The 21748-nt window shown below is 38.6% G+C and overlaps 2 protein-coding genes across 3 annotated transcripts in view; one reads left to right on the top strand and one right to left on the bottom strand.

Moving 5' to 3' along the window:
- Nucleotides 1-5943: 5943 nt before the first annotated feature.
- Nucleotides 5944-10207, top strand: ccni2 (cyclin I family, member 2). Its single transcript, XM_029449002.1, has 5 exons — nt 5944-6245; nt 7375-7531; nt 7950-8084; nt 8688-8762; nt 8899-10207. Exons 2-5 carry the CDS (start codon nt 7418-7420, stop codon nt 9046-9048), a joined length of 474 nt encoding a protein of 157 aa, XP_029304862.1. The 5' UTR covers nt 5944-6245; nt 7375-7417; the 3' UTR covers nt 9049-10207.
- Nucleotides 10208-10621: 414 nt separating this feature from the next.
- Nucleotides 10622-21748, bottom strand: part of septin8a (septin 8a) — a 34908-nt gene continuing 23781 nt past the window's right edge. The window contains exons 7-10 of one of the 2 annotated variants that reach the window (XM_029449000.1): nt 21057-21225; nt 20802-20934; nt 20039-20208; nt 10622-12538 (exon numbers count right to left, since the gene is read on the bottom strand). In XM_029449000.1, coding sequence (XP_029304860.1) covers nt 12373-12538; nt 20039-20208; nt 20802-20934; nt 21057-21225 — 638 coding nt within the window. In that variant the 3' untranslated portion in view covers nt 10622-12372. Of the gene's footprint in view, nt 12539-17537; nt 18355-20038; nt 20209-20801; nt 20935-21056; nt 21226-21748 lie in introns of those variants that run through there. The other variant, XM_029449001.1, reaches the window with a different exon arrangement.

Here is a 21748-nt window from a genome sequence, read left to right as displayed (position 1 = left end):
AGTCGCATATGGACAAATTCAAAACTAACAAGGTAACTGAGTTTAAAAGTATGTTAAGCAGGTCCTAACTACAGGTGGACATGCAGTCATGAAACACGGTTTACTTAGGTAACCTAGACTTTCCAACCGGTTTAGCTCAGTTTCCACCCTGACATCAAGACATATTTCTTTTTGTAGATAATTTCTTGGTGTTTTATGTCTTTATTTTCGAAAGTGATTGAAGGAAATGTGGGGAAAGAGAGTATGGGAATGACTTGAAGCAAACGGTCCAACCAGCCTGGAATAAAAAACTGGGGGCTCTCTGCTCAGGATATTTGTGCCCATGTGCAATCAATCCATAACAAGCATACTTCTGCATAAGGCTGGTGTTGGTTAAGGCAGTGTTATTGATGTTAGTGTTGAAATCAACAGTTTTAATAATCCAGTAATTAATAAATCTTAAAAATACCAAATAGGTTTGTGTTCAACCTTCTCAACTGTGAGGCATTTCCTACTGTTCTCTCTTTTATGTTATTCTAAATTGCATATCTTTGCTTGTTGGGCTCTTGGTTGATACAAATGAGCAACTTGAGCAACAACCTTGTGGACTATATGATTAACTGATTAATATAAAAATAATAAAGTGCTAAAGTAAGCATGTGAACATGCTCACAATGACAATGCTAACTTGCTGATGTTTAGCAGGTGTAATGTTTAAAGTGTTAGTTAAGCATGTTAGCAGGCTCAATGTTTGCTGATTAGTACTACTACAGTACAGCTGAGGCTTCTGGAATCTAGGTTCATAGGTATTTGATCAAAAAACAATGTAACCTATCGGACAAATTAAAATTCTGACCTGATGATCATCACAATTCATCCTGAGCGGGAGATGAATGTGTGTATCAAATTTCATGGCAATCTATTCATATTTGTCAAGATATTTCAGTGAAAAGCAACCCTTTGGTGACACGCCAGGGGAAACCAAAGTCAAGAGGATTCATCCGCTATTTTTTAATACAGTTTGGTACACTGACAGTTTAAAACACTGCACCATGTTCCGGCCTAAAGTATTCTAAACTGTAGAATGTGATCTTACAGCATGGTGTGATACGTTTCTTCTTCTGCATAGTTATCTATAGGGATGTGTACCATGACTACTGCGGTCGGTACATTATGTCCAAACAGTGAATTCCTGAAAATCTGTAAGTACGTTTAGCTAAGCCGATGTCGAGGCGACAACGCTCAAGAGGGGCCTCAAAAGATAAAAAGAAAAGAACAAACATTTCAGTTTGGTCCGACAGGGAGTGATCAAAGTCAGAGATCAGATGTGACTTTGGGAACATAATGTGCTCAGTCAAGTGCACAAAGCTTTCCTGACATGACAAAGTTGGTTCAGGGTTGACATTGATTTACAGTGCGGTGCTGAGCATTCTTTGGCTAAGGGGGTAAAGAGGAGACACAGGGGGTTTGCAGACACATTTTAAACTCTTGTTAAACTGATCAGAGCAGACTGTGCTCAAACCATCACTGAGATATCAAGCTAAACATGTGAAGGCTCCTTCTCTGTTTCACACTTAGGATCCAAGAAGTTGAAGCCAGTGTTCCCCCCGAGGCTCTGTGAGTGTTTTCTTCTCTTGTACAAGCAGTCCTGCTTGGCTCCCTTGTGAATACTGTCACACGGTATATGATTATGTATGTATTCCTTTTGGGCAATTAATGCTTAATTGTTCATCTTTTAAACTTTGCATTTCTCGATTTTTCCATTTCAATAAGACAATATGTGCTAAAGGCAATATTTACGCGGCATGTTGTCTCTTTGGAAAATAGTTGCTGCAGGCCAACACACATGTATACAATTAAACAATTAAATAATTACAATAATATATAATTATGGCTTGAACTGACAATAAAAGGTTTAACCAATTTCATTCATTTTAAACATTTAGTTAATCTATCATTTAGTATATTAAATAAAATAATTAGAACAGTGTGCATCACGTGTTAACAAGGGTCAAAATAATGTCTTAAAATGTCAAAAAGAGCTCTTAATTGTAAATGATAAGTGATAAGCAGTGATCCAGCAGGTGTTCCAAACAAGATTAATTAACACATTTATAATTGGACCAAATTAAAATCAAAGCCGAACTCAAGGTCCACTTATCTCAAAGCCTTCCTAAGCAAATGTTATCATTTGTAAAACGTATTATATTAAAAAAAACTATCATGTTGTATCATTGTTTATTGTGAATTATAAAACTTTAAAAGGATTGGTTAGTTATGTCACCTGATTTATTTATGGATCTACAAAACACATCAATCCAACAAGGTCCCAAAACGTTACTCTGTTAACCACAATAGAGAGTTTATAGTTCACTTGAAGGATACAGTGAGTCTGGTGACATTCTACATTTTTCTTATTGTCAACGAATCCCATGAAAAGTTGTTTTAAAGACTAACTTCTTCAGTTGGGAACAAATGGGCTTGAGGCAGAGTGCACACAGTGGGGTAGCAGAGTCAAAAATGAGACACACTGACAAATTGCTGGTTTTGGTCTTTTTATGGGATTTGTTGACAACAAGAAAAAAAAAGAATATTGCCAGCTTTGTCCCTGAATTGGCAAGTAAGTTTGTTATTTAAAAAAAGTCTGTTCGCTTGAAAAGAAAACAACAACGACCAAAAAAAACCCTCTAAGCACTGCATAATGCCCTTAGTGTGTTCATTTTTAGCCTGGCTCCCATGGGAATAAGAAGTGTTTTGGTCACAGAGTTATACAGAACCACCCAAAAAACAACTTGACCCGAGTGATACAGATCCTCATGTGGCTACTGTGTACCAACAGGGAGCGGCTCAACACTCAGAACCATGAATATCAACAGTTTTCCACTCAGTCATATTCACACTGGTATGACTGCGAGTGACGGAATGTAAACCCGCACAAGAATCTGTGCAAACACGTAAAACGTCTTGTCAGTACAGGAGGCAGGATGATAAAGAGGAGGACAGAGTTACTGTATGTGTGGGTTCAAGCCCTCAGCACATACATGTGAGAATAACCTTTTGATTTTGAAAAAAAACTATTCTAATCTCAAGCACTCAGAGAAGAAACAAAATGTCAAACACAATCTGACTTGATACAGGACACGACCACTGTGTTGCCACTGCCTAGTTGTTACACTCTGTCAACACGCAGATATGCTGCTCGCTGTGACCGTCTTTCCTTATCAACATTCCAGTTGTGACCTCGGCTCAGACACACCGGTCAACTTTGTTTTTTTATCAGTCAGCTGTGTGAGGTGACTGAGAGTGGAAAGCAAATACTTTCTATCCGCAATTGACGTCTGTGGACTGGTGTTAGATAAAGTTTGTTGACTCTGTATGCAGAGAGAGAGAGAGAAGCAGAAACTATCTGTGTAATTTCATGTATGAAATGTTGCACAGTTTGTACACCAAGCTGTCCTGAGGTGAGTCAGTATACAGTAGCATGATGCAATCTATTACCTGCTGCTGACCTCCATCGGGGACAGAGAAACAAGAACAACACGAACATGTCTCTGGCCTATTCCTATAACCAAGTGTGCTACACAAATCAGTAAGCAAAGACATGTTTTAAAGCCAGCTTGCTACCTCAGCACACAGCTTTTTATATCTTTTTATTTAACCTTGATTCAGTCCTCACCTGTTGCTGCTTTTAATTTACCTTCTATTGTGTATTGTGTTTTCACGTTAACATGTTTTGATGTGTCCTGTCTGAATGTGACGGGATGTGTTTAATGTACCCTTTTTAATAGAAGATTTTGCAAACCAAAGACACATTTCTGCCTTGTGTATGCAAAAAGGAAAACAAGGTACTTTACTAAGAAAATGCCATTGAGCAAGGATTGCAACATTCTCTAGTGTTGCAATCTCCGCCTGGTATTTTGGCATTTGTGTAGTTACTGTGATGGTGGGGAAAGTTTGAGGATTAGTTTCATTATCAGTAGAGTTGGCGTTGAATTTTGCAGTGCAAATAAACAGTGTAATTCAGTGTCAAATACTCTATTTCTTATCAGTTAAGGCAGGGAATGAAAGCAAAAGAAAACAAATAGAAAGTACTTTTGTATGAGGTCAATGGTATGTTTAGTGAGTGTGAGTAGTTACATACGTACTTCAGGTATTATTAAGGTACTATTTAAAACAACATTTATAGAAACTACTATAACTCCTTCATGCTTTACTCAGTCTGCATAAATACCACCCATTCGTTCACAAGTATGTTGCCAGACATGATTATTCATTAATACACAGTTATTACAGCATTAGCATAAATGCCTGTGGTTAAAATGCATCTGGTTCTGGTTGATTAGTTTCTCTTTCGGGTAGAGCTGAAACGATTAGTTTCTTAATCGATCGGCAGTAAATTCATTGTCAAGGATTTTGATTATTAATAAATCATGTGAAAAATGTCGACATTTTAACACCTTTGCTTCGTCTTCTACGATAATAAACTGGATATGTTTAGAGTTTGGACTGTTGGTCGAACAAAACAAGATATTTGAAGACATCACCATCTATGGGATCTTGGAACTTGTGAATATTTGCTGACATTTTATACACTGAACAATTAATCAAGAACATAATCTGTTGTAGGTAATGACTTGCTTCCACCAAGTGTCTGCGCATTGTTTCCAGAAACCACACACTAACCCTGGGGCGGTACACTACTAGCAATGCTAAAGCTAATCTATTTATAAATCAAAACAGTTGTTTTTTTCTTTAATAGACTTTTTCACGGAAGACATTTTGACTTACAGAAAGTGTATATAAAGTGTCTCATTATGAAGAACATCAATGTTCTGGACCTGGCACATAAATGGATCAAAGCAATCATCCAGGTAATTTATTACACCTGTGCTCTCCATCCTACTACTAATCAAAAATGTCTGCTGTGAAGAAAGCCTAAAAGTGAAATCAAAGGAAACCACAGAGACGCGACTGCAGGACCTGCCCTGTCCCTACACTGACCAGAACCAGCTCACCTTTCACACAAGTGAAGGGGAAAGTACATAAGTCTCTTAAATGCACAGGCCTCTCAATCAAAACAATAACAAAAGATGGAGTTTGGTTGTGTCGTTAAGTAGCGTGACATCATGGGAGTTGTTATATTCACCACCATTGCCCATTTTTCCACAGAGGCCCCAACTATCCACAACAAAGGGACCATGATAACTCTCTGATAACTGAAGATCCAGACATCCAATGACTAAAATCTTTCTCCACTTAAATGAATGAAAAAGTGTATCGTAGAAATGTGGTTTAAAACTGGATAAAAATACAATTCATGCCCTGAGCTTTTGGCAGAAAACCACAACGCTGATGAAAGCACTAAGGGGATACGTCGCCATTACGGGCGACCAAATGAAACGGACCGTTACCTTGTTTAAATGATCAATTCCTCTAGGTTTAAAAATGTTTGGAAACATTTGGAGTAATGCAAGTAGTGTAACGCAACTTAACTAAACACTAAACATTTTTGTCACCTTTAGACATTTTAATGCGACAGTGTTACATATTAAACCTTTAAAGCTGCTGTTTTAAAGTGAATACAATGAGAAGGTGTAGAACAAGCACAATATAAACTCTTAGAAGTTATACCCTAACCCTAAATGTATTCAGCCTGCATGAGAGAGAACAAATCAGCTTGCAGCAGAGACCAAGCTGCTGCTGCTGCTGCTGCTGGACCTGCAGCCTGGCTCTCAGCAGGATTCATTCACATAAAGAGGGTAAAGACAAAGTTACACTTCAGCACCTGAACAAACATATTCTTGGGTCACACAGTATATAAATCTTCCATTTCCAGTGAAAGCTCGACCATTTTGTGTGAGGGGTCCCGTATGTCTGACCCACTAACACATTTCTGATTAATAGACGGAGTGACGTCACGGCGGGGCGGAGTCAGGGAGCGTTCAAAACACAGTTTGTCCTCAATCCTCCCTGAATCTTTGCTTCCTGCCCTCTTTTTTTTTGCGCTTATTTTCGCCCATAACCTCAGTTATTTGAAGTAAGCCTACTTCGAGCTTCATCGCCTTTTGTTTTATTTGCTATTTTTATATAATGAGGCTGCTTTCTGTATATTCACCCCAAAACACGTCTTTTTCCCCCGGGATTGAATCCTCTAACAACAGCCTACTGTTTGCTTGTTTGTTGCTTTCGGTGAATATGGACTAATTGAAAAACCGTATAAATGCACCCGCCCGTCGAGGGGATATCCTGCATTTGTTATCGAAGAGGTAAGACTGCTTGGGGCAAAGACTAAACAAAAACGAGGAAGACAAATGTTTTTTGACTGCAGCAGCAGCAACTGTGCAAGAGTCCGCAGCAGCTGCAGCACATTATCCCGCCTGGATCCTGTATGTGTTGAATTTCACGGACAACAGACTAAAAGCAAAGTCACAGTCCAGTTATTTAGACGTTTTTGCATTAAGTCTAGTTTCTCAAACCTGCCCTGCCATCCTGCAAAGTCTGATAAATGGCGATGTTGTTGAGCAAAAATCGATTTCCTGCCGCATACTTGGCTCTTTCAGCAGAGTCTGTTTACCAGATTATAGTAACGTTAACGTTAATGAGAGGGAGACTTGGTTAAATTGCCTAAACTAATCCGAAATGTAAAGAAACTGTTCAAGTTGCTGTTTCGGGCAAAATGTGTTGAGTCCTGAACACTTCTGTTTATTGAATCCTTTGTTGTCTTTTAGTGGTGGGATGTAACTAAGTACATGTACTCGAGTACCTTGAAGTAACCTGTACTTCACTACATTTATTTGACAGCCTTGTCAGATTCAAAAGGCTGAACATATGATAGAAAAATAAAAACTAATATATTATGATGTATTATTATAAGTTAGGATACACAGCAAGGTATAACGTAGTTAAAATGAGCTCCATCTTTGCCAGATGCAACAAATGAAATGATGACACAGTAATGCATCAATAATAAGAATCCAATAATATAAGATTCTGAAATTGATCATACTGCATAATAACTTTTACTTTTAGTACTTAAGGTATATTTTGAAGCTAATACTTTTGTACCTTTTTTAAATAAAGTTTTGAATGCAGGACTTTATCTGGTAAGAGTATTTCTACACGGGTATTGCTACTTGTACGTATCTTCTACTTAAGTAAAAGTACTTTGTACACCGTCAGTTGTCTTGCCTGAGCCTACTTTGAATCCTCACATAATCTTGAAAATAAAAATGAAGGTGAAATGTGCATTAAATACAGAAGTATACTGATGTAACAGCTGAATGAATAGGTTATTATTGATTTCCCTCTGAGTGAATGCAAGAGGCCCTTAATGTATATGGAGGGTTAGTGACTATCTTAATGGAGTATATATGTCTCCTCCTCCTCCTCCATCAGGTGTGTGTGCCCTGGGTGCAGCCTGGCCTGTGCTGTAGTGGCGATGAAGAACCCAGGAGCTGTGGAGAGCCGGCGGCTTGTTGGCCTGCTGGAGGCCGCTCTGGTGAGGGAGGCTCGTCTCTGGAAGGTACCTGTCATCAAGAATGGATGCATCCAGGTGAGACAAGTGGACTGTGCATTTCCAGCTCGTTTAAAGGCTCTAAATGTAGCTTTTTAATGGGATTAAATCATCAACACCTTCATTTTCAGAAGTAGGTATACTAACTGAATAAAGATTGGGCTCTAGCTGCCTGAGTTTTTCTAAAATTGGGATTGAGGCCAACAGAAAAATCAATCTTGGTCCTTTCATTAAAATGAGAAGTCAACGATTTTTGTTTGTGACTGGAAGCAACAAGATTCATGTTTTCCTTTTTGAGACTAACAAGTCCACTGGTGTAATAATAAAAAGGTGGGCTGTGGTCTCATTTGTTTATATACACATTATCAGCTCTCTTTAAGCTCTTAAAAAGTCCCTTTCTGTTATACGAATAAAAAACTAATCTTCTAATCTTTTAATTTCTCCTTTGACCGCTCAGGGCGCTGACATCTCTTCATCCCAATATCAAGAAATGATCTTCTGGCTCGGAGAGATGAACCGGCTGTTCCAGTTCTGTCCGGAAACGTTTGCACTGGGAGTCTGTGTTCTCAACCGGCTGCTGTCCACTGTCAAGGTAGACCGTTACAACTAGGGCTGCAACTAATGATTTCCATTACTTCTTCTTCTTTGTTACATTGAACCCAAAGAAAAATGGTTCAACTCTGTGTTCAATGAAAACAATACATTTAATCTGTATTTGACATCTGAGTTATATTCTGAATATGGCTGCACAGTAAATTGTGAATAATCTTTACTTTAGTCCACGTACTTGCAAATGTTTTTTAAAGTGTCTGCTTTTCATAATGTGCTCTCTGACCTTTTTGACGGCCGACAATGTACCACATGCAGCTCACATACGCTTTAAGCGCTGATGGGTATGAACTGAGCTTTGCTGCAGGGAGAAACAGCTGATGGTGATGCAGATCTGTCCTCTGTGTGACATAAAAGAACATGCGTATAATTGTCCTATTAAAACAGATTTGTTTCCCCTCATCACCCCTTGAATTGATCGTTGCTGGGAGATGCCAATCTAAATGCGCTCGCTTCCCAAATGAATTTACTGATCGTCAGAATCTATTAAAGCAGCGACGGTAGTGTCTTGATTTCAGATGTTTGTTTTCACGTTCTTAGATCTTTCTGGTTCTGAAGAACTAAATGAAGTCTTTGCTTTTTTTAGGCTCAACCAAAATACCTGAGATGCATTGCTTTTACCTCATTGATCCTGGCTGCCAAAATCAACGAGGAAGATGAGGTAAGATCTTCCTTTTTTTAAGGATACAAAAAAACAGCTGTAAAAAAGAAGAAGAAGAAGAAAAACACCCACGTCAACACTATTTCAAAACAATACGTTTATTTGCTTCCCTTTTTGTTGGCGTCTGTTTCAACAGGTGATAGGTTCTGTTCGAGACCTGGTTGTGCAGAGCGGATGCAACTTTTCAACAGCGGAGATTCTTCGCATGGAGAGGATCATTCTAGACAAGCTGCACTGGGACTTGTACACGGCAACGCCAGTCGACTTCATTCACATAGTAAGTTAGCAGATAGACGGGCAAAAGTTTTTTTTTTAGTTTTTTTTTTAAGTGGACCTGAGCTGTCGGAGCATCTCATAAGTGAGCTGGCTGGACTTTGAATGCTTCGTCAACTTCGGTCCTGGTCTTGCCTTAAAAACACAGCAGTACAAAAGCACACATGAAACCATCATGCTTGCATCATGTTTGCTTCAAGATGGAGTTTTACAAACCTTCACGCACCCCCGCCCCCTCAGTAAAGATAAAGAATTGGTCCTAGCAGAGATTGTGCATTTATTTGATTTCACTCATTGTGCCCATTATTATTATAAACTCCTGGTTGGAGTGTGTCCTCCCCTTTTTTTTTAATCATCACTGTAGCTGAAAAAGGTCAAATAAAACCATGCCTCTCGCTAATGCAAATAATACAAATCAAGGAGTCTGATTAGACGATATGTTAGACATTTACATTTGGTTTTACAATACATCAGAATAAAATAAGACTCAAATATAATTAAATATTGGTTAATAATAATAATGATATATATAATCTGTAACTGCCTGACCTCATCTATGATAAACACACTGGTTTCTATTGTTTTAAATATCTAATCTGACAGATGTAATAAATCACTGTGCTTAAAAACACTGCTTTAGTGTCACAGCAGGGTTTAAATGCTAAGTAAACGCCTATTTCCACTCTATTTAAAGATTTCCATTGTCGTCCATCTGCAGCTTCAGTGCAAAATTGACGATTTTGGACAAAGCCAAATTACTGGAATCTACATGTGGACAAAAAGCGACCGAAAACACATTTCGGCACGAGGTCTGAATAGAGCTGTACATTTTACATAAGACTGCAAGCAAAATAACAGGCATGTTACATATCAGGCCAAGGCACTTCTGACTAATTGTTACCCTGCTGCCACCAGAGTGTGGAGATATAAGATCCTTTTTTACGCTAACCAAACCTCAAGAGACAGAAATGTAGACGGTTTGGGTCTTTAGTGAATCTATTACATGCTGTGAATTGTTGTCGGTTGCTAATGTCGAAGCAGGTTTTTCATTGGTTTAAAAAAAACATGTTGTGTTACTGAGTTTATGGCACAATATTGTTTAACAGCTTTGATCTGTTCACAGTAGTTTAATTGTTAAACCCTCACAAAGTATTGACTGAGGCAGTAGACACTGACTGAAAAAAACACACACACACACACACACACACACACACACACACACACACACACACACACACACACACACACACACACACACACACACACAGAGAGAGAGAGGTCCCTTCATGCTGTCGGGCCCTGGGCTGTATTCATAACGCTTTAATTAGGAGTCATCCAGCGGTAACTTGAGAATCAATATCTTCATATATTACTATTATGGCAAATGTAATACAAAATCTGTTTATTGCATTGAAACATCAATTTGGTTTATTTAAACTGTGAACTCTTTACAGAGGTAAAACAAAGATCTAGTTGCTGCTTTTGTTAATTTTTAGCCACAATGAAACAGTTTTAAAGCAAAACAAACTGAAAACTACATCTTAACTTTATGAATACAGCCCGTACTTTCACACATTGTACTGATCCACACTGTTCAAAGGATCTTTATTGAGACGATGCACATCTTCTCCAAAAATAATAATAATAAATAAATAACTCACTGTTACTGTGAGTCAATAATCTCATCCCAGACCAAAGGTCAGCCTACATTCTCTCCACAAATAAATAACAGCGTTAGATTTGTTTGTGATATTGAAATTGGTTGAGTGACTTCTTCAAAAGCCACAAACCATAAACTGTCACCAATAAGCAGTTTGGCACATGAGCTGATTTTTAGTGTCTTCTGCAAAACAAAGAATGTCACAGGTTTACAGCGTGCAGAGTTATTCTTGTGAAGCTAGTCTCTTCCCAGCACTTCACTTTATGTATTACAAAAAACCCAAAGACTTTTCAAATAAAAAGACATAATGTATTAATAAAAACTATAATAAAATAAAGACTCTTTTATACTATTCAAATAAATATTTTTTTCAAATAAATACTTTTGAACAATGCTGTAATCTCGCAATTACATTCCCCCTGCCCCGAAGAAATTACTCTGCTTTCCCTTTGCTAAATAAAGCGGTATTCTCCATTTGTCTATAAAACAGCTATCAATAAAATCTATAATTCGTCCACTGACACTTTGATATGAATACATAAGAGGATTTACAGAGATGCTTTTTCAGTACCTTTTCAATATGCTTTCACATCCAAGTAAAACTCTTTGAAAGGCAGAATCAGCGATGTGATGCTCATGTGAGATCAGGACTGTCGAATCTGAACACAACGTCACCCTGAATATTCTCTGTTTCCTTAATGGAGTGAATGAGGAACACTTGAGGAGGAAGCAAGGAAGGGGGGGGGGGGGGGGTTTAGAAAGTTTTAAGAAGTCGAGCAACTGTTTCAGGGATTACTTTTTGACTTTGGCACCACATTGCTGAATCTACCTCCCCAGTGAATTCCACTTTCTTTAAAAACCCCCATGGCTTATTGTTGCTACAGAGTAAGAGACAAATGAGCTAAACACAACATGAATGACGTTTGACTGTAACAAAGAAACATTACAAGAATGTTTTTTTTGATCTTTTGAAATGGAGTTTTGTGATTTTTCTTCTGTTTTCGGATCACTTTGTGGCAAAAGTATGAAGAAATGATTGAACTAAAACTCAAAGCGTCCTCTAACGTCGAGCCTCCACTCGGGTTGTGATTTACAGTTCCTGCCTACAAATGGGAACACAGAAAAGCACCGCACGTACGATACAATACGAACAATATTACTATGATTCCTCAGGCAAACGGGTAGGTCTTCGTTAGTAAACACCTGATGGTGAGATGCTCTGTCTGCTCAAAGTGCCCTCCTGCACACAGCTTCAGGTTTATCTACAGTAGCTTTTAATGCAGCAAATGAACATTTGAGAAAAGTAGAGAATCAGAGACTTCGAAGGGGGACAGTGTTTCCTGGGTGGATGAGAATGAAGGTTAGGTCAAAGGAATGAATGATGTGTTGACCTCTTGTCAGATATGCAAGGTTGGACCTTTTAAAATGCATTGATATATTTGATGTGTATGAATTCTGACGTGGTGAGAGATGGAGGGACGGACAATGAGACAACAATGACATCATTACGCTAACGTTTTGCTCTCGTTCCTCTTCACTCCCCTGTTCTTCTCCGGTGTAGTTCCACGCCCTGCTCGTCTCCGGCCACCCTCATCTCATTCCGTCCATCGGGCTCGGCTCCGGCGTCGGCTGTTGCGCCGCAACAGACCCCGGTTTGCTTCCCTGCAGCCCCGGGCATCAGAAGAGGCCTGCGGGGCTCCAGGCGGCGTTGTGGACCAGACAGGTGCAGCACTGTATGGCCTGCCACCAGCTTTGGCAGTTCAAGGGCTCCACGTTGGCCTTGGCCATCATCACTTTGGAGTTGGAGGTGGTCACGCCCGACTGGTTCTCCGTCTTCACCGATCTGCTGAAGAAAGCACAGGTAAGAGAAATGCACGGGCCTGGTAGGGAGGCTCCTTCTCCATGGTTAGTTAGTTTGAATGAAGTGAATGCGACACTACACATGTTTACTTTAGGCCTAAAGACACCCGGGGGGGGAAATGTACCCGATAGCTGATTCTATCTTTCATATGCAGCTTGATGTACAACAAGAACGGGAATGCCAAAGATAAGTTTTAGGTCATTTGGAAAACATTACATAGTTTGAACACTGAAAGGTTTAGTATATTAATACTAATTAATATTAGTATTAATATTAGTATTAATAATACTAATTAATATTAGTATTAATAATACTAATTAATATTTGTATTAATAATACTAATATTAATAATACTAATTAATATTAGTATTAATAATACTAATTAATATTTGTATTAATAATACTAATTGATATTAGTATTAATAATACTAATTAATATTTGTATTAATAATAACCATTCATATTATAAATAATAATCATTTGTAATTGTTAGTAATAATAATAATCATTTGTAATTGTTAGTAATAATGATAATCATTAGTATTTGTAATAATAATCACATTAGTATTATTAATAATCATACTAATTAGTATTAATAATAATTAGGATTATTAATAATAATTAGGATTATTAATACTAATAATTAGGATTATTAATACTAATTAGTATTATTAATCATTATCATAAAAACTGTCCCACTGAACACATTTTAGTCACAAAATCTTTGTGTGAAAAACACACGTCTGAATATGTATAGTCTGATTTATGATTTTTTTAAACAAAGATATTGACATTATCCATATGTTGGTCATAAATGACTGCACAACTCACATTACATAAGTGATTTATGTATCGATAGATTGAAGCTGAAAAGCATGAATATATGATTTACAACCTCGTTTTCATCTTTAGCTGTCCCACGCTATTTTTCAAAAACCCCTGGCACCTTCTGCAGTGCAGACTTCTGATCACGTTTCCTCCGTACTGCCGGCTGCTTTGACTGAAAAGGAACATCTCGGCACATTCAGCTCCGTACTGCCAAAACCCGACGCATCTTTGGTTAAAGTCATTGGGCTGCTTCTACCGACCAGAATAACGTTCATACTGAGGAAGCTAAGAGAAGGGTATTTTAGTCAACTTTGACACAAACGTGTAGAGCTTTAAAAAGCACAATCCCACACACAGGAACTTGCAACATATCTCAATCAACGAAGGCTCTCACAGTTGACCACAATGATCATCTCAGAAATGATTCTTTTATTCTTTCCTTCCATAAAGGTTAACTGCTGTTGACTTTGTAGCACACACCCATTGTGATGTCTTCGCTCTCGCAGGTCGATAGTGGCGAGTTCATCCACTGCAAAGAGATGGTGGACGAATACCTTCACAGCCTGGAGCTCTCCCTGCCGGCCAACGCCGTCTACATCTTCGACAGCGCCCAGATCCAGGACGAGGTGCGAGCCGGGAGCCCCGCGCAGCGCCTCAGGAGGGGGAGGTGCGGCAGACTGCAGGGGGACTCTGATGAGTATTACGACGGCTTTAGGTGTTTGTATAACGAGGAGACGTCTCCAGCGGCGCAGGGAAACATGGTTGAGGGTTCGTTTGATTCCCATCAGAAAAACGTGTCTCCCTGCCCGCCACTGCACCCCGCTGTCAACTAGTCGGACAGTTATTCACACCGTCCACCAAGTGCACAGTCCTCCCATTTCACAGTGAGAATGTTAAGTCCAATATACTGTTGTTCAGCACATTTTAGGAACCTCATGTGTAAGCTTTGAAGTTACTGACTTAAATCCAGATGTTACTCACCTGCCCACCTTTTAATGTCCAACACAAATGGTTTTGTTAACAAGTTGGAGGATATAGGATAAGAATTAGGCAGTTGTGTATGTTTTTACGAGTGCGGTTGAAGCCAAGAATGGCTTTTTGTTTTTGAGCGTTTGAGAGTTGATCCTGATTTAGTTTGTTGTGAGGTATCTTGGTGTTCAGGTTCCCCCCCAGAGCCACATAGCACTTTGAGATCATTTTTTATGCAAATAATATTTTTTCAAACTTTGTTTTTTTTTATCTTTTTCTTACTAATTTGTGTCGTTTTTATTTAGCAGTTATTTACAAATGCTAAATTTGACCAAAAACAACAAAAAAAAAAGCTTTAATTTCCTGACTAAATGCTGCAAATGTTTTTATTTCATTAATGCTTCAGTCTGTTTATGCAACTATTGTTACATATCAAACGAAAACAAGAGCACCTTTGGGAGATCGGTTCAACACTAGAGCCGAATGACAAGAAGAAAAAGCTTTTGACATCATGAGATCACTTGAATAATGACCAAGCATTGATTTCTATTCAAATGTTCACATCATGTATGATAGCACCAATAATCATACCCCAAATATTGTCAAAGTGTTGGGACAAAAGTATCCCGTTTTTATTTGTAAATACCAGCTAGTTCTGTTTCTTCCTGATACTGACATGTAAACAAACCTGGACAAAATATTATGTAAATGCTGAAAATGCTTCCTGTGTTCAGAGAATCTTTAATGTGAACTGTAAAGTCTGCTTTGACTCAAGCTGGACGCTACACCAGTGACCAATGTAAAGGCTTTATTTTCCATATTCCTTCATTTAATGAGGCAGCTAAATCTTTATTGTCTGATCAACCACAGAAATAAAGCTATGACTTCAAAAGTCCAAAGTGTCATTTTCTGGTTTGTCCCTTTCTAAAAAAGGTTGGAGGAGCTTCTCTATGATTGGAAGTTGCCACGTGAGTCAGATGGTGAAAATCTAAGCATGACGTTCACAACACGTTCTCTTTGTCATCTAGGGACAACGTGCCCTTTAGCGAGCTACTGAAGTCCGTACTTGTTCCTATAAAGATAATTGTACTGACTCATTTAGAATACATGGATACATTTACCCACTCAGAAGGTCAAAACAGTAAATATAACTCACTACATAGTAACAGGGAGAGATCTTCTTCTACTTTATGTGCAGCTAACAACTTGCCTAAGGAAGTCTCAGCCCTCCTAATGTCATTTGCCTAATTCCTCAAGTAAACCTCTCAAAACATTGGCTATGGAGAATGGAAGCTGCCAAAGTCCAAACAAATGACTAAATAAGCCATAAATGTAAACATTAATTAATTGATAAAATGTGACTTATCTTTATTCAGCTTTGTATTATTTCCCCTATTTACTTACATTCTATTTAATTTTGGAAACTTCCGTCCGTCACATTTGACTGCAGCGCTACACCTCAAGCCTATAAGATGTGTACACAGTGTAGCGTCATGTCGTCCTGAATGTAGAACAGACTGTCAGAGAGACATTATCACTGAGCTTTGTTCGCAGAGTGTGTTGGTGTACTGAAGAAGGAGAGAACAGAGAGAGGGCTGTGAACATATTGTACGTCTGGATGAAATCCAGTGAGCCCTGCAGGTGGTGGACAGAATAATAATAGTGATGGCAAAAGACAAAACCATTACTGTGGGAAGATCTCAATACTGTGCCGTGACTTCCTCCGTCTGTTTTCAATGAGTCACGCACGTATTCTGTGCTGGAAAATAAACATAAGGTAGGAAAATGTATTTATTGAGAAACCTTTTTTAATGTTCTTTAGATAAAATAAAACTTTGGACATGTTTCAATGTTTTCTGATGTTCACTGACCCAGCAATTAAAATCCATTAATTTAAAATATAACAAAGATTAGTTGATTATTTAAAATAATTATTAGAAATAGATAATATTCTAAATTTATATTTACTAAATCAAGTACTTTGTACAATGTCTTCTGGAATACAAGTATAAAGATAAAGGTTTTTTGAGAGATACTAAATGATCTTAATTTAAAAAGGATCTATTTAACACGCCACAATATGAATGCAAAACATGGATTTTGATCAATGACCAATATGTAAATGAGCCAGCATCACAATCTTTTACAAACTATTTGATCCGTGTTCATACTAGAATGCTAAGTGAAGAAACAGTTTGAGTTTTTAAACAGCGCGACAACCTGCTGAATCTTGTGTGAACACCCTCACTGAATACACACACGCCACTCACAAGCATACTGTTAACCAAAATCATCACAGTCAATAAACATCCCTTTTCACACACGCACTTCTCCACCTTTGGCAAACACACACTGAACTTGCTGTTTCTCACACACACTAAACTTGCTGTCTCACACACACGGTCAGTAGCAGGGTGGTGAAAGCAGGGCGGATTATGTGCGGACTGAGCAAACATCTCAAGCTGACAGCTGTTGGGGGTTACAGTTGAGGCTGACATCCTCTGCATGTCGTGTGTGTGTGTGTGTTATATATATATATATATATATATATAGATATATATAGAGTGGACTGTCACCTGCCTGTGTTTCACTTTCATCTCCCTCCTGGCTGAATATCGTCAAAGAAATAATGGCAGAGAGACACATCAAAGTCGGGAGGGTGGGGGGGGGGGTTTGCATTTATTTAACGACAAACAGTAAATACAGCTGCTCTCTTCTCTCTCTCTGAGTGTACACTCTTCTACAGCGAGCTGAGGCTTGTATGTTTTCCTGAATCCTGTGTTTGTGTGTATACATATACTGTGCATATACTGGCTTCATGTTTGTGTCCACTGCCACAACACTCGCATCAAGGCGATCCCTCGAGGTTATATATATATATATATATATATATATATATATATATATATATATAATATATATATATATATATATATATATATATATATATATATATATATATATATATATATATATATATATATATATATATATATATATATATATATATATATATATATATATATATATATATATATATATATATATATATATATATATATATATATATATATAATAAAGTTACATCATTTGTCGACAATGTACACCGTCATATGTGCTTCTTACAATTATATCATATTCAAAAACTAGTACATTTTGCATATTAAGCTGGGCAAGCTCTAGAAAATATTCACATACATTTATTGAGTTAATATGAAACAGCACCAGAATATTGCGTACGTTTGTTGTTTAAGACTAAGCTTTAGGTCGTCAGTACCCATGTATATGCAGTGATATATACAGTATACGGATACTCAGTTTTATTGCGTTACATAATGCTATTTTAATGTATTATTTGGGCTAAGGGAATTATTCTACTGTGAAATGTACTTAATGACTACAAAGAGGTTAACAGGCACATCACACCTGGACAACAGCTCAGGTATAATAAAAAAAAAAAATGAAACTATTGATTTGATGGTTTGATTTCACCGATATCTTCAATTAGTGATTTAAACATCAGTTGTATAAAAATCAAGCACACCCTAAATTCTTTAGATACATATTGAGCGTTTTCAAATGCTGTTACACTCTAGTGCCAAAAGGTTTGAACCTCTCGTTTCTGCGTGAATAGTTGATGGAAAAACACAAATAACAGAAAATCTTTGACAACATAGAAAGAAAGAAAATTATAAACACAAAGTGTAAAAAACAAAAAGAACAAAAAGCACAGAATGATGGATCCTGAATATATGAGAGCCACTTTTGGCAAGTGACATTTTTTTTCCTCCTCCTCCTCATCTCTCACCATCTTTCACTCTTTCTCCTCCCCTGTGGCTTCATCATGCTCATCATCCTCAGTGTCTTTGGTCCGTGTGCACAATGTCAAGATGGAATGTCAAAACAAACAAAAATAAACAGGTGTTGACGTTGCTATGGTGATGGAGGACATATCCATGGTCGTGTGTGGGTGGGTGGGGTATGCAGCGCCCATAAATTAACTGAAAAACAATGACAAACAATAAACAAAATAAATTGGATGAATAAACAACTACTTTGCGGAAATAAAAAAAATGATTAATAAAAAGATCTCTACAGAAAATGAATGAAGTAGAATTGAAGCAAAGAGGCGCCGCTACAGTTCAAATAAATAGCAATGTGTGTGTTAGTGATTAGAAAGGAAACGTTGGAGTCATCACAATTCAGTCTGATGCAGTAAATATGTCAGCCAAGGCCAGGGGAGCTCTTTCCTTTTCAAACATCACTCCTGAATGTTTCCGCTGAAATGCTACTTTTGTTTATCTGGAATAAACAACGCTTTACGATCAACATGTTCCCTCAAGTTTAACAAAACTGTGGCCAGTCAATGAGTCACATAACACTGAGGATCTGTGAGATGTCATTCACAAAACCACAAAATGGAAGATCAGTTTCCTAAAGCAGCACTGACTGCAAAGTGTGTGAGCAGCCACAAGGTGGAGCCAAGCATCTTCACATAAATGCTCAAATGTCAAGCCTCAGAGCCAGGCATCGCTCACTGTCCAAAGATTAGCATACGTATCATTTACCACCTCCCAGACAGCCACTAGTGTCAGATATCATCACTATAGAAGAGTAAACACCAAACTTATACGTTTACAGTGGTTTCATTTATCCAGAAGAGTGTTGGATGAGGTTGACGGAAGAGCTCTTAGCAGGCCAATCAAGTTATTGCACACTAAACTTATATATTTCTTCATGGAGCTTATTTTGTGCACAGTGGCATCGTCATGTGGAGACAAAAACAATCTGCTGAAACAAGTTGGAACAACACTGTTGTGTATAATATAATTGTGCGCTATAGCGTTAAGATTTCCCGTAGTTTGAGCTAAACCCGAACGTCTGTCCACATACTTTAGGCCACATCGCGTGCATAGTTGGGTCAATCAAAACCAACAGAAGAGGAAGGTTTCCTTAAAATGCACCTTCAAGGTGACAATGCCGAATGTAAACTGTAAACCACGCAATGAAGAACGAGCGTCACAAACACGAGCAGAAACCAATAGCCGTCTGCGAGGGTAAAGAATACATCTATATAAACGTACAGTGAAATATACATCACATGTAGTTATTGAGCTAAACCATGAAAGGCCTGTATACCTGAGCCATCATAAATACGTATGCACAATCAGCATAGCCCTATTGAAATCAGTGTTGCCCTGTGCTGAGCTGTATTCTGCATCACCTATTTATAAGCCAAGCTTTCAATTGCTTCACTGCATCCTCCCTGAATATCCTGAATAATTAGAGCGAGGCAGAAGGAAAGAGTGAAAGGACAGGAAATGTTAAGCTTGGGCAGGACAAAAAAGGGGAGGAAGTTTCCTTAACACATGCCAGGCCTTTATAATCGCTGAAATGCTTGTGTAATGGAGATAGGTCAGCAACTGCACGGCACATTCAGTTAAAGGCTCATTAATGTGATACGCTGCCACAGGACTGCTTAAAAAGACTTGTAACGGGGGGGGGGGGGGGGGGGGGGGGTTAGAGAGCAAAAAGAGAAGCTGTGTACGAAAAGCAAATCATTTCAGGATTTAAGGCACAGAATGAAAGGACAACAGGATTAGTTGAAGAAAGGAGCAGGGCTGGAATGAAGAATAGTGGGGGGGGGTGGGGGGGGTGAGTGAGTGATTAAAAGGACGGGCTTACTTTTTCTTGTCCTTGTCCTTCTTGAGGGGCTGAGATAAGGAGAGCGTCTCTGCTGCCATCTTCTTCCTGTTGAAGCCGTTCAACTCCTCCTCCAGGTCTCTCCGCTTCTCCTCCACCTTCCTCTTCTCCTCCTGGTGCATCCGCTTCAGCTGCTCGAACTTGTCATGCAGCTGAGTGGGAGGAGGAGGAGGAGGAGGAGGCGAGGGTGGTGATGGAAAGACAGGACGGCGACAGAGGAGAGACAAGACATTTGAATTGGTACTTGCTGACAGTTAACTTCACTCTGGAGAAATGGACCTGACAATGGGATAAACTAACAACAAACAAAAATGGGATGATATTTGAACACAGTTCCTCTCCCATACCTCATCATGTATTATTATTATTATTATTATAATATACTTATACTGAGTACACTTGGGGAAATGATGCAAAGTTGTAGCACTTCACAGGATGTTTTTGTGTCAAACATACTGCATCTATAACCATCCTTTCTAGGGATGCACGATGATATCGGCTCGTCATCGGCATGTAAAGGCTTTAAATTGAATAATAATATAACTATTTTTGTGGGCCAACACAATAACAGTAGGCATAATAATGTGTTAAATCCTCTACAGGAGAGATTTAATGTTCTCTGTAACTAAGTGGAAATAAATGCGTTTGTATATCAGTCGGCCAAAAAGAGTTGTAAAGTATCAGCACATCTGATATCGTCAAAAATCCATATGGTGCATCCCTTATGATTTCCCCTGAGACTGACCTCTCTCTCCTTTTCTTTCAGTTCCGCTTCCGTCTCTTTTACTTTGTTGACAAACATTTGTCGCATTTCTTCCTCTTTACGCTGCAGGTCCCCCAGGAACTCTTTCCTCTTGGCCTCATACGTCTCCTGAAGACTGGACAGAAGAAAAGACACAAATAGATTAGGTATTGTCTTGTAACAATAGAGACTCTCCCTGCTGCTGACACTCGAGTATCTCTGTGGTTTTGGATTTCGTTGTGTCCACGCGTCTCTCACCTGAATGGCTGGCTGTCGGGATCTGTATCTTTGAAGCCCATCTCCTCCAGCTTACAGCGTCGGTACAGCTCGTAGTGGCGGGCGTGGGTCTGCTCCCTCAGATCCTCCATGTTGACCCTGATCAGCATCTCTCTGAGTTTTACAAAGTCGCAGTGGCTCTCATTCTCGACTAAAAAAAAAAGGGAAAGCACACACCAGGATTAGGAGAGCAGTCAGCGGTTCAGGTGATCATCTTAATTATTTCCTATGATGATAATCAAATGATCTTTTCCCTTTCATTCTGTGCCTGGCTCTCTCTTTTTTTACTGCTTCTAACTTATTTCAACACCTCATCTGTCACCCTGCTACCCTGCTACCCTCCCTTCCTCTCCATCTCTCTCTCTAAAGCAGGAAATCATACCACATCTCGACAGGAATGTGAAGTAGTCGGCTGCACAAAACACAATTGGATAAATCACATTTGGCAGCCATTAAATCAAAGCTATCACATTTTGCAAACAAAAAGGCGACGATAAATTGGAGATATTCTGCACTTTTGATGTTGATTTATTCCACTGGAGCCACTTTAACAACTTTAGTTTCATGTCTGAGTGACTCTCACAGCTTAATGATTTCATGGTGGGGAAAGGGCAGGAAGCGTTTCCTGCCTGACAGATTGACAGCTGAGTGGAGGGTGCCCCTGGGCGTCATTT

The sequence above is a fragment of the Cottoperca gobio genome, chromosome 14, assembly GCF_900634415.1.
Source record: "Cottoperca gobio chromosome 14, fCotGob3.1, whole genome shotgun sequence".
Classification (NCBI taxonomy): domain Eukaryota; kingdom Metazoa; phylum Chordata; class Actinopteri; order Perciformes; family Bovichtidae; genus Cottoperca; species Cottoperca gobio.
The sequence above is the reverse complement of the archived record's forward strand: the minus strand, read 5'-3'. Positions and strand labels throughout refer to the sequence as shown.